The sequence below is a fragment of the Aethalodelphis obliquidens genome, unplaced genomic scaffold, assembly GCF_003676395.1.
Source record: "Aethalodelphis obliquidens isolate GAN/ISIS:26980383/991018 unplaced genomic scaffold, ASM367639v1 scaffold18, whole genome shotgun sequence".
NCBI classification, from domain to species: Eukaryota; Metazoa; Chordata; class Mammalia; order Artiodactyla; family Delphinidae; genus Aethalodelphis; species Aethalodelphis obliquidens.
Window position 1 is genome coordinate 3,499,953 of NW_020837962.1, and position 17,601 is coordinate 3,517,553.

Sequence of the window (17,601 nt, forward strand, 5' to 3'; positions counted from 1 at the left end):
CTCCTTTATACGTCTCTGTATTATTGGGATTGTTATTTTAAAAAAACACATATAACTCATTTTTTAAATTCCAATAAAATACTCAATTATGAAAAACAAGCTATGAAGTGATTGCTTTCACTGACATCAACTCTAATATATTAAACCAATATTTTTTATCACTGCAAATAACAGAAGAGACCTTCTGTAATTCATATTTAACTGAATGCCAACTGTCGTACTCTCCAGATAGCAATTACCCAAGGAAGGTAGAAAGTACGATAACAAGTCATGGGAAACCAAGAAAATACTGTAAAGTTTATTTTCCTCTCCCTATGGGAGACTAAACGATATAGAAAGAGCAGTTTCAAACTTGATCTCGTAAACCTGGGATCCACTGTTAACTGAGCCAGGCAGTTACTATCCGTGCCTTACAGATGGCGCAAGTGAGTTTATGCCATCTGAAAACAACATGAGCATTAAGAGCATTCAGCCAAGATTTGGACCTGGGTCTCAATTCTAGTTTAATCAAATTCTCTTGGCACTGACCCAGCTGATCAGCAGGATCATGGTAAATCTAATCCTTCATGCCACAAGGGCACCTGAGATTCACAGGGGAAACAGGCATGGGACACAAAGCAACTGGCTACCTTACTTCTTAAACATGAAGAGGAGGATGACTCCTGTTTCACCCAAACAGGTTTCCAAGTGCTGAGCGGAGACCATCTTTCACATTTTACCTCTCCCCATTTCTCCACTGAAACTGACCCCATTACTGCCATTGCCCAGAAAGCTAGCACTTTGCGCCCACTTGCTCATCAAAAGCAGAGTAGCAATTAATTCACATGTGTGGCAAAAATGGCAAGTATCCCCTAATAGCCAGTGTTTCTTATGTAGTAAGAAAAACACCAATTTTTGCTGGGCACTTGGACATCTGGGCACAAAACTAAGAGACTATGTTTCCCAGCATCCCTTGCAGCCAGGTACGGCCACCGTAAAGTGTCATGAGCTAAATGCAGAAGAAAGATTAGTGTACTTCAAGGCTTAGCAACAGAAACTATCCAAAAAATAAACATACAGGGGCTTCCCTGGTGGTGCAAGTGGTTGAGAGTCCACCTGCTGATGCAGGGGACACGGGTTCGTGCCCCGGTCCAGGAAGATCCCACATGCCGCGGAGCAGCTGGGCCCGTGAGCCATGGCCGCTGAGCCTGTGCGATGGGAGCCTGTGCGACGGGAGCCTGTGCTCCGCAACGGGAGAGGCCACAACAGTGAGAGGCCCGCGTACCACACAAAAAAACCCACAAAAAACATACAGAAAGGAAAAAGATAAAACACACAAAAAAGGCCAGGTTATCTGCCCAAGGTAACACCGCTGGCAAGGGGCAGAGCTAGAACCTTCCAGGCCAAACCCATGGACTACACCTTCATGCTCTAACACAGGATGGGCAGCCTTCATGAATGCTGTCCTGCTTTCCTCTGGAAAAGGGGTAAGGAAGGAGGCAAGACAGCAGTAACCAGCTTGCATGCCCATCAAACCCCACTTCCTGTCATCTTGGCACACATGTGACTGGTTACTGACAGGACCTTGGCATAATTTACAGTCATTTTATATCACTGCCTGATTTCACTGTTAAAATCCCTATCAATTATTTGTTATTGGTGTTTTTTTTTTAATGTCATCAGTTTTCTTCTTAGCCCATGAAGTCCATGTGTCAATTAGGGGGGTGAGGGATGCCCAAACTTTTCAGGCAAGATGTGTTTATCCCAAGAGTGTTCACAGCATAGTGCTATACTCGTCTGGAAGGATATACTCCAAAATATTAACAACGCTTGAGGGTTTGTGATTTTTATTTTCTCCTTCTTTGCTTGTCTCTCTTTTTAAATTCTCTACAATGAATATGGCTTCATTTTTTAACAAGGAAAGAAAACACAAATTGTTATTCCACAATCAAGTCGCTAAAGACAATTTTCAGGCGAGCCAGGTGAGTTCAGCAGGCTGCTTCTGGCCCAGGGCTATGTGTGTGCTTGTGTCTATTCCAAATCCTCCATTTTACTCAGAAGGAAGCCAAGACCACAGAAGCAAGGCCTCAAAACTGTGTGCGCACCATTGCTGGTCGCCACCCTGCTAATGGCATTATAATGAGACAAACCAGATGCAAATGAGGGCAAAAGTAATTAAAGGTAGAGCCGAGCTTGGCCTAATTGGCTCCACCTGGTAGAGGAGGGCGTTTTCTTTTGGTTTGGTTTTGTTTTGGAGGGACTGGGCCTCAGAAACAGACTCTAAGTCAGAAATGGGAAGGTAATGGGGAGCGCAGCACGGACCCAGAATGCCTCCCAGGAACTCGGGTCAAGGGCATCCAAGCAGCACCTCACACAGCTCGGCATCCACATCCTCGCCTGCTCTGCCCACCAGCTTGGCTGCCTGGGAGAAAACTGGGACTGGAAAGACCAGGCACCCCCCTCTGCTGGAGCCCAGGTTACTGGACCCACCCACTCACCCCCATCTGTGACCTCCAGAGGGGCAGACACTGTGTGTCATTCACTTCTGTTTCGGGGCCTCAATGATCCGGCCCCCCACCCACCAGCTGTGTGCCTTGGGCAGAGCACTTGACCATGACGGTGGTAATAACAACAATCTAACACAGTACATGGAAAGGACTTTAATGTAGACAGTTGGACTCCCCTATACTCTCTCTGACCTTTCTTGAGCTCAGTTTCCCCACCTGTAAAGTGCGGATGATAAAGAGGACCCACCTCACAGGAAGGGGGCCTCTTAAGCAGTTAGCACAGGGCCTGGCATGTGGCGCTTAACCCACGTTAGTTATTATTAGTATTTAAACTCAGTAAGTCAGTCAGTCCATCACTCATCAAACAGCTACTGATCACTTACCAGGCGTACGGAATCTGTTTCAGAAGCTGAGTGTACAACAGTATCAAAACCAAGTCAGTCCCCACTGTCACAGAGCTTATATCCTGGTAAATGTTTATGGAATACGTCACTAAAGAAAGGAAGAAATTAAAATTTTAAAGCACAAATTACGCAGCAATACTATAGATCTGGGAGTGACCAACTAGGGGAAATGATGGTGGGGACATCATTTAGGCTTCCTGGAGCAATGATATCCGACTGTGACTAGGAGGTATACTGGGCAGAAGGAAGATTCTATACTGAATGAACAGAAGGTACGAGGGTGAGAAGGCATTCCGCAGAGAGGGGTGAGGAAGGAGTGTATTTCTCCTGAAACACAAAGAATGAAATTGAGGCCATAAACCAGTGAAATAACCTCAGACCAAGAGGTGGGCTTTATCTCTTTCTAGGATGTCTATTTTTCTATTCAGTCCAAGAAAAAAGAAAACATTTAGACAAGTCACTCTCCGCCGAGGTAGAAGCATCATTACCCACTCAAGCAAAGCAAAATGACCAAGTTGCCTGATAAAAACTGTAATTAGAAACTTAAAACAGAGCAGTTTTCAGAACCAAAGTGGCATTTAACAAAACAAGCCACCTGTCAGCTTCCAGGAAGGGGAGGAGCTGAACACCAACGGAGACACTGATTGAAAAACTGCAGGACGAGAATCACAACGCCGAGACAGCCCTAAAAAGTGACAATGACAACGATAAGTGTTATGTCTGGCCTAGTCCTCTAAGGAGGGAGCTGAAGCACTCCAAGTACTCCTGTTCTGTTTCTGGGCCTTTGTTTCCTACCGAACAATAAAAAGGAAATGAACAAAAATCATGAATCGATACTTGGCGTTTTCAGGCAATTGTCTTTGCAATCACTTATGAGAGGAAATCATCCTGCAGGGGACAAAATCAGGTGGAGCAAATAAAACATTATCTCGTATGGAGGTCTCCAGAGAGACATGGGCCACTTTTAGAACCAGGGAATGGATCCTCTTGCAGCTATGACCCTGTATCGTTGATGAAGCTTTTCCCAGTAGTGATGGCACTAAGGGGTGGCTTGGGGGGACTTTAGAAACATCCTCCTCCACCCACCCCGGCAAAATTGTCATCAGCCTCACCTTCCTCAAAGCCACCTGGGGCAAGGACTGCGGGCTGCCTACCCGATATCCACTGTCCCTCCTTCCCTATGTGCCAGTTAAGCAACCATGTTTCCCAGCTTTCCCCACAAGTAGGGGAGGCCCAACAGCATTAAGCAGAAGTCATTTGGGGCAAAAGCTGCTTAAAGAAAGCTTATGATCCTTAAAGTTTTAAATCCTTATAGAATTCAGCTGTGAAATGCACTCTCTTCCCTTCCCCCTTCTGCATCTATCTGCCTGAAATACAGAAGTGATGGCTGGAGCACTAGCCGCAATACATTGATAGATACCGTGAGGTAATCATGAAGACAAGAAGCCATGTACTGAGGATGGCAGAGCAAAAAGAAAACAGCAGCCTGAGCTCCCAACTGCTGTGGAATCATCACACTAGCCTTGGACTAGATTACTTACTTCTAGACTTGTGTGGGATAAGAGAAAAACGTTATGGAAGTCAGTCTTGTCTAGGTTTCTTTTCTTTACGTAGCCAAGTCTAGTTCTACCTGAGACACTATCCCAAGGAAACCTACAAATTCCATAAAAACAGAGCAAGACAAGGCCTCCAAAGCCCCTTCCAACAAAACCACCAAACCCCTCCTACATAAAAATGCTGGTGCTACCTCCACTTCCCACATCACTCCAGATGCAAGATCATCTGTTTTTGCTCCCCAAATCCTCTCGTCAGAATTCATCTCTTATTTCTGGGGACCTGCCCCTCTGCATTCTCAATTCAGAATGTTTGGATGGGGCTGCTCCCACCTTACGCCCTCCCTTCCAGGAAAGGGCATGTGACCATGGCTAGGCCTATCAGAGTTCTAACTCCCCCCACCGCCCATGCCACCCAAGTCCCCAGAATTCGTTTAAGTGAGGCCTGCCACCCAAGCTGGGCCATCAGAATTAATCTGGAAACATCTGTGCGTGCAGTCAGTAAGGACACCCTCAACTGCATTTGCAACTTTTAAGTCTTTTCATTAATATGCAATCAATATGGAAATTTATCTGTTATACCTGGGTGGTGAGTACATTGGGTGATGGGTACCTTACTTCCTGGACTTCTCCAGCAAGTCCTGATTTTAAAATATCAAAGCTTTGGTCACTGTCCCTGGAGCATCTTCCTGGTGCTGGCAGTACCGAGTGCTTAGCAAGGGCCAGGTACTGGGGCTACCTGTTCGGATTTTTATTTAAAGGTGAGGAAACTGGCTAATCACACAAATATTGTTCTACCAGCATAACGGACTACAAAGCTTTCAAAGAGGTTTACTCTACAATTATCACCATAATTATTCACCCACTTTCAGAAATTAATGTACAGGTGTTCTGCTAACGGTCCCTGACCTTCCACAGCCTGGATGCCCTTCAAACTGCATCTCCAACCCAAAATAATGTCAACAATTGCCTGGTACTTCATATATGTCATCTCTTTTATACTTCAAAATATGCTAGGAAGTCAACATTATTATCTCTCTGTTCAAATGAAAACACTGAAGCTCTGAGATTAAAACTCATTCCAAGACTTCGGAGCTGGTAGATGATAGGGCTGAGGTTCAACACAGATTCCCCCCAACTGGAAAATGTGTGCCTGCCTTTTGCCTCCAAGCCCTGCTATCGCCTTCTCCATGCTCCTTCTCAAGGCAAAGGCTTCTCTTTACCGTGGAAGGAGGAGCCTTCATTGAGGAAGAAGAAAACGTCTACAGCACGCCTGGTCCACACACACCACTGCTACTGAGAAGCGGTGAGCCAGCGCTTCTGTTTGTCCCCAGCTGATGTCCAGTTCCAAGCACCTCATGCTCTGACCCGGCTCCCCATGTGGTCCATGACTGGGTTTCGGTCACCCACCAAAGACAGGGGCATAGAGTGGGTTTTTCTCAGGATGAAGTTAAGGGGTAGAGGCTAACCAGTCAAGCCAGGCATCCCAGGCAGAGGCAGCCCCTACCAAGCACCTCCCGGTCACCCGTCATACACCACCTCTGAGGCCCAGAGTGACGCAGTGTATCTCATCACCTGGAACATTTCCGGGAGAATCAACTTAGGGCACTGGGGGAAGCGTGGACTTGGCTTACATCTGGGTAGGAATTTTGGCTCAGCCACTTTAGAGGTGGATGACTGTAACGATTAATTTCTCGTGTCAATGAGATTCAAGGTATCTACCACAGGCCAAGAATCAAGGAGTACTGACACATTTGAAACACATTAGCACACATCACTTCATCAATCTGAAGGCAGTGGTTCCAAGTGGCCAAGCACTGGGATTTTTTAGAACTCCCCAGGTGACTGAATATGGAGCCAAGACTGAGAAGCACTGCTCCTCGTGGGGGAAGATGGGAGAGTGGTTTATAAGGAAACTAGTGGGGAAGAGCTCTCTCTTCAGCTGGGTTGCTGGGAAGATTAAACCAAGAGCTGCTGGCAGCTTTCTGCCAGCATAAGAACACCTGCCTGAAAATGGAGCCAACACATGAGGCGGGGCGGGTGTAAAGCTGGGGCACACCAGCTCACAGGAGCCCAGTGCATTACCTCTTCCCAACTCTGCATTCAGTGACATCGTGTTGACAGCTTGAAATCAGCCACAATGGAGCACCGCCACCATGGACATCAGCAAGCACTTTAAATCAGAGCCTTCTTCCCTTAGAGAGCTAGCTGTTAAACATTCACCAGCACCACACTGCCAATATTGGTGGGCGAGCGGGAAGGGAGACAGAGTCGAGAAATGAAAAAAATCAAAAACAAAAAATCCTCCTAATGATATTGTTTGAGGCCCTGGATCAAGCCATTCCTGAAGACAGGCACTCCTGGACTTCCATTGTTTTCATTTAAAACAGATTGAATTGGACTTTATGACTCTTGTAGTCAAAAGATCTCTGAATGATGAAACCCTGGAAGAGTCAAAGTCATGTGCTAACTGTAGTCACAAGGAGCCAAAACTATATGTGATCAGAAGAATCTGGTTGGAGGCACAACTGAAGGAAGCGGTTACACAGGGTACAGCACGTTATCTGTAGCCCTAGAATGAAGACCCGTGACCTTGCCCACTGCTGAGCTCTCCCTGGCTGCCGTGGGTTTTCAATCATCTAAATGCCAGGAGGCCAGGTCCTACAATAGCTCCTCTTGGATTTCTGTTCATTCATGTTATAAATTTTTTTTTTTTTTTTTTTTTTTTTTGCGGTACACAGGCCTCTCACTGTTGTGGCCTCTCCCGTTGCAGAGCACAGGCTCCGGACGCGCAGGCTCAGCGGCCATGGCTCACGGGCCCAGCCACTCCGCGGCATGTGGGATCTTCCCGGACCGGGGCACGAACCTGTGTCCCCTGCATCGGCAGGCGGACTCTCAACCACTGCGCCACCAGGGAAGCCCCATGTTATAAACTTTTATGGAGCACATCCCTTGGGTCAAGCACTGTGCACACAGCCGGGAAGAACAACAGGTAAGGTCCCTGCTCCTGTGGACTGTACACTGCAGGGTGGAACACAGACAGTGAACAAGGAAGGGAATAAACAACCAGATACTGTGAGGTACTGATAAAGCTGCTGTGATGAAGATAAAGGAAGTAATGGAACAAAGAAAGAAGGAGAGGCAGGAGGTCAGAGGAGTTGACATCTGAACGGAAACTGCCTCACAAGGCAGAATCAGCCATTCAGAGATTGAGGGAGAAGCTTTCCAGCAGAAGGACAGCAAGTGCAAAGGCCCTGATGTATTACTTAGTCAAGCCCGGTGTGGCCGGGGCCGAGAGAGGGAACAAGAGGGTGAGGGGAGGTGGGGCTGGAAAGTAAGAAAGAGCCAGATCACACCAAGTACCGCAAGCCATGGTCAGAAAGTCTGGACTGAGTTTTAAACAGCAGAGTGATGAGATCTTAACAGTGTTTCCACGAGGTCCCACGCTTATCCCACTAGAACCAGACACAGACACATACACACAAGACTCATGACCTTGCTTTCCTTGCAACCAAAGCAGCCTGCCTCAAACAAAGACATCTCTACCTCTGTGCACACAGCAGGCAAGAACATGCGGCCACCCAAGGGGAGGCGCCAACACCTGCAGTGACTGAGACTGAAGGACAAAAGGGTACACAGCGCCCGTGAAACATGCCAGCTCCAGGAATCCTCTCGCCCATGACCGTCCATCTTCACAGCATTAGGCTTCTCAACTGTCCCTCCCCACTTTCTGGGAGCCCAGGGAAACTGAGACCCCGGGGAGGGCATGAGGCACAGGCAGCAGTGGAGTGGGCATCAGTGGGCATGACACACGCAGGCAGAGACATGACACGGAGACAGGTTGATGACTTCCTTTTTTTGTTTCTTTTTTTTCTTAGAGTAAATTTTTAAAACTGTTCCCAAGCCTCCCTCATCTGTCAAGTTCCTCCCACTGGATCTCCTACCCTCACTGCCAATTACTCTGATTGCCACCAGCAACAGGCCATTTCTTCTCCCTCTGCCCCTGAGCCTACGGCAGGTGAATTAAATGGCGATGCCGACAAGCACTTGCGGTGTTAAAACCCATCACCACGGAACAGGACTGCGGTGGCCGGGACAGGTGATGCCAGTGGAGTGGACCTAATGAGACGGAGGGCGGCCGGGAGGAAGGGCCTCACACCACAGAGACAGACACTGTGGATTGGGAAAGACTCCAGAGAAATAACAGTGCTTCATGAAGACAGAATGGACTCTGCACCCAGTTAAGAGCTAATTTTTTGCCGTGGAGCATACGAGCTTTGTTAACCCAACTCAAGCTCAAAAACAGGGGCAGGGGAGGTTGGTGAATTACTGCTCCTCTTAATAGTACATTCAGGGCTGAACAGTCACGCCAGGCACTGCTGGATTCAGGGGCTCGAAGGACACGATCAGCCCCTGATTCCTCTCTGCCTCTCAGCCCAGCTTCTCTCTCCGTGTGACGGTCTCATGCCCAGGCTCCACCTGGAGACAAGGTAACCACAGTGGCCCCAGCCTTCCAGGCCCAACAGGAAAGAACTCTTGACAGCCTAGTAGAGTCCCGAGACCCGGCTGGAGCCAGTCAGCTGAGGTCAAGTGCAGAACGGAGGGTGGAGCCTCACCTACCTCACTGGGCTGACCCTGAGCGAGGACGCTGGTCTGATGAAAACTGGAGCACGTGGGACCTGATACCGCGAGGCCGCAGATGTCCACCGTGCACAGGCAGACGGGAGAGGCAACCGGAGCCGTGTGACAAGGGCAGACTCATGCGCTTCCGGAATCCCACGTTCGGCTGCCCCTGGTAGGAGAACCTCTTCCTTAATAGAGAGAGCAAGCTCCAACTCATAGGCAAATGCTCCTTGGGAGAGCCTGGGAGAAGCCCAACATGCAGCAAAGCATTCATGAGAATAGCCCCACTCCCGCCACGGGACACTCAGAGAACCCAGACTCCCCAGCTGCACACGCAACAATGACCACACCCAAACAGTAACACCAAGGGTCCACTGGACAGTAAGGCCACAACCATACAGCTCTGGAGGCTTCGTCTCCAATGTCCAGAGCTGGCTGGTGACAGGAATCATCCACCAGGGCTGACACAAGTGACCCCCGGGTGGGATGAGTGTGACCTGGGACAAGGACTTCCCCGTCTTGGCCAAACACACCTTGCACAAAGGGGTGTGCCAGAGGGGTGGTGTGCTTTCCTGTCCCAGATGTGGCTGCAAATCAAAGACCACAGCTCTCCCTTGAGGTCCCAAGTTTGTCCACCAGGTGACCTTTGACCAAGAAAACCAACCTTTAAGACATCGACCTCCCACCACAAGCTCCATAAGATGATTAGATGATCCCCATGTCCATCCAGGCAATACCTCAACTTAACTGAATATTTGTATGAGCTCCCTATGGCTGCTGTAACAAGTTACCATAAACTTAGTGGCTTAAAATGACACAGATTTACTATCTTGAAGTTCAGGGAGTCAGAAGGCTCAAATGGGTCCTATAAGCTAGACTCAAGGTGTCAGCAGGACTGCATTCCTTCTAGAGGCTCTAGGGGAGAACCTGTTTCCTTGTCTTTTCCAGTTCCTGGAGGATGCCCGCATTCCCTGGCTTGTGGCCCCTCCTTTATCTTCAAAGTGCATCACTCCTACCTCTGCTCCTGTTGTCACTCCTTCTCCCTCTCCAACCCTCCTGCCTTTCTCTTAGAAGGGCCCTTGTGATTACACTGGGGCCATGTGGATAAACCAGGATAATCTCTCCATGTCAAGATTCTTAATCACATCCGAAAAGTCCCTTTTGCCATGTAAGGGGGTATATTCACAGATTCTGGGGATCATGACATGGACATCTTTGGAGGACCAACATTCTGTCCACCACAGCATTTTCTAGATCCCAGCATGTTATCTGAATTACACCTCTTAACAGCTAATCCCCACAACAACAAGCTATAAAGTATATACTATTTTAATAAATCCTAATTTTACAATTGTTCAAAGGGGCCAGGAGAGGTAAAGTGAGATAGTAAAAATAGTAATAATAATAATTATAACATTTATTGAGTGGCTACTACATATCAGACATTATTCTAAAGGCTTTCCATGTACTCATCTATCTCATCTTCCCCCAAAACCCTATAAGGAAGGTACTATTACAATTCCCCTTTTACAGAGGAAGAAACTGGGGCACAGAAAGTTACATGGCCTCTAAGTCAGTAGCCCTGGGCAGTGCTCAGTGTCTTTGGCACAGAGGTCATTCATTCACTAACATCCATCATGACGTGCAAGAAGAGTGTAGAATGCACAGTGTTTCCCAGACGTTTTGGCCGTGACTACCTTTTTCATGGGGACATGTACAGGGAATAGGATGAAGTGACCCCCTTGGAGAACAGTCGCAGCTACAGGTGAAATAAGCCTTCCTTCCACTGACACAGCCTTTCTCCAGATGGACAGGTGTAATGGAGGAGGTGTCCACTCACTGACCCACACTCCTGCCCCAGCCCCACTGCCCTGGCCTCTCCCTCAGGAGGCACCAGCAGCTGCGGTCATCACAACTCTTAGCGAAGGGCCCCCACCTTGGGCCATGTTTCCATGGGGAGACATCCATCATAATATGCTCTGGGCCTCACTCCCCACCTCCTACCCGACTGGTGAGATCCTGAATCAAATGGAGATGATGTATTAAAAAGGGAAACAGCTCCACGGACTGTCTTCCCTCTTGGTCCCCGCTGGGTGAGTGTAATTCTGCAGATCCAACAATGCCTCACAGTGGGGGTCCCTGGGTCTACACCTGGGAGGCAATGTATTGGGGAGTGTGATTCTGGCTTCAGGTCAAGCTGGAGTTTCCAATCAACTGACAGTAATAAAAATGTTATTTTGGGGGCTTCCCTGGTGGCGCAGTGGTTGAGAGTCTGCCTGCCGATGTGGGGGACGCGGGTTCAAGCCCTAGTCTGGGAAGATCCCACATGCCGCGGAGCAACTAGGCCCGTGAGCCACAACTACTGAGCCTGCGCGTCTGGAGCTTGTGCTCCACAACAAGAGAGGCCGCGACAGTGAGAGGCCCACGCACTGCGATGAAGAGTGGCCCCCGCTCGCCGCAACTAGAGAAAGCCCACGCACAGAAACGAAGACCCAACGCAGCCAAAAATAAATAAACACAATTTTTTTAAAAAAAACGTTATTTTGATCACTTTTTGTCTGATTCCTACATTGGTGTTTCATAGAGAATTTGGGGGGAAAGAATAGCCATGATTAATTATAACCTCAGAACTGAAACAAAGTTACCTACTAACCTCTTAAAGTTTGTCAACAGTCTATTCTAAAGGTCCATTTTAAGCTGATTTTTTTTCTTAATCCTGAAGGCACTTCCCACAACAACTATGAATATAATGATCGCAATATAGCCCTCAGCCATCTATTCATCCCTGAAGGCATTTGGGGCTTAAATGACTTTTCACTCTTTCCCCTACTGATGAGCTCAGTTTCATAAACCATCTGTCATCCAAAAGACAGAAAAATCTTTATCCTCAAACTAAAAGGTTTCTTTCGTGGAAAATGCATTCTGAATTCCCACCTGAATTTGGGAAGCTAGTACACATCTCTATGTCCACCTAACGTCAGGAGCCAAGGAAATCCTGGATCAGAAAGAAAGGACTCTCCCTCTCCAACCTCTCCCTGCCCCTGCTCTTCCAACTCCCCAGAAACCCCAAGCCCCCCCTAGCCTGGCCAGGACACCCCAAGCTACCAAAGCCTGACGAGGGCACCCCAAGGCACCCCAACCTGGCCAGGGCACATACTCAATAGTTTGCAACAAACTGAGTCAGCATCTGGCTGGGGTTGAGGAATGAGCCCCAATTCCTTTGAGTAGTAGATGACACACTTAAAAATTAGGTGAAAGCTCTGGAAAGGCCAGAGTGCAATTTTTGAAAGCATGCCTTTTAATGAGGCTGCTTCCTAGTGTCTGGCATACAGCTGGTGCTCACGAATATTACTTAAGTGGAAGAAGGAATAAACTGCAGGACTTAAACAAGCAAACGCAGGGCATTGGTCAGTATGTGCCTGCATCTGAGGGCTTTCATAAAGACCTCCCACTAAGGATGACTCACAGATAAGGTAAATGGTCTTAAACGACCCAGTAAGAAACGGAGGGGTAAGGGACAGCAAAGAAATAGCAAAATGTGCTTCACTATCTCTGCTCTGTTCCATTTAAGGGCTATCTCATACCTAGCTTTGGCTCAGAGCATTCAGGCTGGGTCTTAGGAAAAGGGACTCTGGCTGCCGTGAGAAACCATTGTGTACGCTGTAGGTTCTGTGTACCCGTTTTGGGGGGACTCACTCCAAAAATGCTCCTACTCAGAAACGTACTTTATAGTATTGTGGTTTTTAAACCAAATGCAAGCCCAGTGGTGCTTCCCACACCCTCTGGTTTAACTTTCTTACTGCATCAAATCAAAGCTCTGTGTGGGTAGAGTGTAGATTTCTCAAAAGGTGATGGCGTGGTCCACGGATCAGCTGCAGGAGAGTCACGTATCTCGACGTGCGAATCTAGAGCCTCAACCCAGATCTCCTGAGAAGCATATTTAATAGGCGCCCCAGGAAAAGCCTCTGCACACTAGTTTAAGAACTTCATAAGGCAAAGAAGAGGGATTTGGAAGAAAATAACCCAAGTTCATTTCCACCCCAGATCCATGGACAAGCCCCCTTAAGCTCTCCTGAGCCTCCAATAATGAATTTTTTTAAATAGAGGGAAAATACCTACTCATCACAGCACTACTGAATCAAATGTGAATATACCTGAACTTGCTTGGAAAGGGTAAAGGGCTAAACATATACTATTCATTTGAAACATACAGTGAATGGAATGAATGACTGTAAAAGCCAGGTGCTGGGGGAACAAAGCTGAGAAGAAGTGAAAAGGCAGAAGACCAGGCAGACATAACTCCACGTAATGAGATGGGTTCCGGGAGACACGAGCAGTATCTGTATGAAGAGGGTGATGAGCCCTCACATCAAGACACGGTTAACTCTGCAATGGAAACCCCCAGACCGGTAACTGTTACAGACCCAGCAGGAATGAGGCGAGGTATGTTATCCAAAAAATCAACATGTTGAACCTGATCGAGCACAAAAGCTCCAAAGAAAATTCAAGTCTTTATGATATTGCTACGCAAGCCAAATCCAGACTCTGATCTTATCTCTCTCTCTCTGACACAGAAAAATAACTACCATTGACTGAGTACCAACTATACACCGGGCGCCATACTAGAAGCTTTGCAGTCATTGTTTCGGAAAATCCCACAACAGCCCTCGTGACATTGGTGTCATTTCCTCTTACACTGGTGTGGTGTTTCCTCTTCCAGATGGCAAAGTAACTCCAAGATGTCAAGTCATGGAGGGTGCACCTGAAGTCCAATCCAGGTCTGGTTGACTCCCAAGACCTGTGAGCGTGGAGCATCCACCTCTCTGTTAAAATGTCCACACTCTGAGAGCTCATTTTTAAGAAAATCTTGTAATGGTCAGTTGGTTGAAGTTTGCAAGACCCTTGAGCCAAAGTTAATTAACTATCCCTTCTTCAGGCTGACCTGAGAAACATTTTAGTAGAGGCATGACAGTTAAAGTGCAGGCAAACCGCACAGGGAGGAAGCATATAGCACTACTTTATTTAGTGAGATCTTGGTCAAACGATCATTTTTCTATCTACCTGTATTTCTGATTAAGAGTATTAATAATAATAGCTAAAATCTACTCAGTACTCACTCTAAGTAGGCATTATGCTAAGGTGTCTACATGGACTGCCTCGTGAGGTAGGCACTGTCAACTAACCTCATTCTACAGATGAGAAAACTGAGGTACACAGAGATTAAGAAATTTAACCAGAGCTGGGGTTGGCGCCTGATCAGCCTAAGTCCATAGCTCTGATTCTCCGCCACTCTGGCGTTCTGTTGCTTTCACCCCTGGCCTGATGTGACTCAATCGTGCTGAAGGTTCACTACCTTGCAAATGTTTCAAGACTCTAGACATAAAACTCCCTAAGTACACAAACTCATACAGTATTGCTAATAATCTGGCAAGTAAGTCTTATAATATTATGCATTTAGCAAGAATACAGAGCCGGGTTTTCCATTTAATTGATTTTCTGGAACCCTAGCCAGCCCCGTTCTTCTAATTCATCTGCACGTGCACTCATCCCATGCTGAGTGTCTGCTATGCCAGGCACAGGGGCGATGAAGATGAAAAGGTGTGGCCCCCTCCCCACCCAGGCTCCATCTGCCCCTCACCTTCAGCTGTTTGACCTTCTCTTTTCAGCATCTGGACAGCTCCCACGTATTTCTTCAGTTGGACTTTGAGCACCTCGTTTTCTCTGCAGGTACAAGAACGTTAGAAAAGTATATTTAAAAATTGGCAACTTAGACCCAAGAAAGGAGGAGAATCTGTGTAAAGAAAAATACACAATGTGCATCTTATAAATATTAATATATTCTCTGTTTTAGAGATCATCGCTGGAAAAGACTATGTTAGCAAAGGCACGTTTGCAGAATGCCTTCGAGAACTGTTCATTCGTGATGGAAATAAGCATTAATTGGTTGCGGTGCCCACAGATTCAGGATGCTGACATGTGTTGCCCTCGGGCTATTTGAATCAATCTGTTAGAGGCCTGTTCTGTGCCAGGCACTCTGTAGTATCCTCTCCATTTACAGAAGCACATAATAGGTACTGTTTACTTGGGGAACACTCAGTATTTTTATTAACTACTACATGTACTGAAAACTTCCTATTCGCCAGGCATCACGTGAAGTCTTTATGTATCTCATTTAATCCTTCCAAGATATATATTATCACAACACCCACTTTACAGATGAGGAAAGTGAGGTATAATGAGAAGCAGCTGACCAACTCCAGCAGCACCCCATGTAAGACTGCAGAATGAAACGTGGAACTCAGGTGATGACAAGACCCCACTCTACTAAATTCACTCCCCAGGTACCCCAGCTGCAGAACAGGACATGAGGGTCAGAGAGAAAACTACCATTTGTTGAGTATTTACCCACATAGCTCAGACTTTACACATGTGACCTCACTGAATCAAGCACACGTGTATTCATTCACCCATTCTTCATTCGATGGTAACACTGAATAATGTTAAGTACCTAATGATATGTCAGGCACAATGACCCTGTAGAATTCTCCTCATTTTGCAGGAGAGGAACTGGGGCATGGAAAAGGGCACATGGCCAATGCCAAGGTCATACGTAAGGCTCACGGCCCGGACACAAGCCCAGGTCTCTCTGCCTTCCCTGTCTCTTTTGGGATTCAGAACTGGTTTCTCACTGGCTACCCCAGAGACAGGTGCCTCTTCCACATCTTCTCTTCCTGCTCCTCCCCCAACAAGGTCTTGAGCCTGTGTGCTCTTACACATGCTGGAATATTTCCTCACAAAGAAAAGAGCTTTAAGATTGGGTGTCTTTTATGATTATAAAAAATAAAACGCTCATTGCAAAATACTCACACCATCAGAAAACATTTAAGAAGAAATGTAAAAAATCCACTAAAAATTCAACACCTTGAAATAAACCCCACTATCATTTTTCTATCTGTCCTATCAGCTCCCTCTCTAGGCATGCACACACACACACACACACACTGTATATAATTATTCACAGATGAAACACCTTTCACACTCTTCTAAATTTTTTTGTTTGAAGTCTTTTCTCCTTTGTTTACTGTCACACTCATCCTTCCCCATGGTAACCAACGTTAAAAACCTGGTACACACATTTCACGCCTCCTCCATGCTCACATAGTCACTACAAACCTGGTACACTTAAACAGAGTTTACTTTATGAAACCAGACCCTATTATAAATTTTTCTGCTACTGGCTTGTCTCATTTAACAATTCACCAGGGTAAGCTTCTGACTCCATCTATTCATGGATGGAGATGCCATTCCTTGGTACGAGTATGCCACACATTTGCTCAGTGGAAAAACTGCAGACTGCCCATCACAGGTTCTCTCTGTCTTCGATGCACCTGACTATACCTCAGCCCACAGAGACAGCACTTTGTTTATATTTTGCTTTTCTGCCCTGTATTTGTCAGAAAGAACGTAAGTACCGACTGCAGACACTACCATATACTTAGGTGTCGCCTGAGATCTGTGCATTCATCTCAGAAGCTTGAGAGAAAGTAAAACATGGAGTCTCTTAATTATCGCCCTCCCCCTAGATAGCCTGTCACAGGTGTTTCTATCCGTGGCCGCACTTTCCCTGTGATACGAAGAGTGAACGTCTGAAGCTAAACAACTAACAAGTCTTGAGAAGGTTTGTGGGAGGGAAAACACTCCCTGATGGACATGCTGGTACAGCTGGTTTTCTTGGATCCCGTAAGCCGGATCTTGTCATTCATCCCAACCTACTGCTAATCCCCACATGTGAATTCCGGGCACATAGTACCTTAAAACAAGGGAGAGAAAGCAACTGATGTGCATTTCTGTATGGCCTAATTTAACAACGGTTCATGCAGAATGTTGTCCAAGAGGCAGGATCATTCAGGCAGACTGATAGGCGGGTCGTGTCCGTGTCTGGCTGCCAGGTCTCAGCTCGTTTGCTCACACCATCCAGGCTCACCCTCAGCTGCCTAGTTCACCTTCAACTCTGTAGCCAGCACTAAGGTATTCAAGTGGCTGCTTTTCTTCTGGTGTGGAGCCATCTTTTAATAGCATCTTACGACTTTCTAAACATCAGACCTAACAGATAAAGACCAAAAATTTTAATACAAATCCAACTTCCAACGAAATGACGGGACGTCATGGAGAATATACCATGGACGGACATCTTTAGGAACATAAATTCATCCCAGCCAACTTTATGCCAATGAACTTGTTTGCCTTTTATGGGAAATGAACTTTCAGGTCAGTAGAACTGCTCCTGACTCAAACACCTGCAGGGTACACTGACCGCCCCAAAGAGGCAACTAGCTCCTGACCCCAGGCAAGATGAGGCCTTTTATGTTTTAATTTTTATTTTGAAGTAATTACAGACTCAGAAAGTTGGAAAGATATTACTGAGAGATCCTGTATACCCTTGGCCCAGCCTCCCCCAATGGTTACATCTTCCATAACTACAGTCCGATGGCAAATCCAGGACTCCGACACGGTCACATCGTGTGTGTAGTTCTA

General features: G+C 46.8%; 1 protein-coding gene across 8 annotated transcripts in view; it reads right to left on the minus strand.

Moving 5' to 3' along the window:
- Positions 1 to 17,601, minus strand: part of SNX29 (sorting nexin 29) — a 545,670-nt gene that overhangs the window by 331,968 nt on the left and 196,101 nt on the right. For all 8 annotated transcript variants that reach the window (XM_027117362.1, XM_027117360.1, XM_027117361.1 and 5 more), the window contains one exon: positions 14,705 to 14,787. In XM_027117362.1, the coding sequence (XP_026973163.1) occupies positions 14,705 to 14,787 (83 nt within the window). The remainder of the gene's footprint in view (positions 1 to 14,704; positions 14,788 to 17,601) is intronic.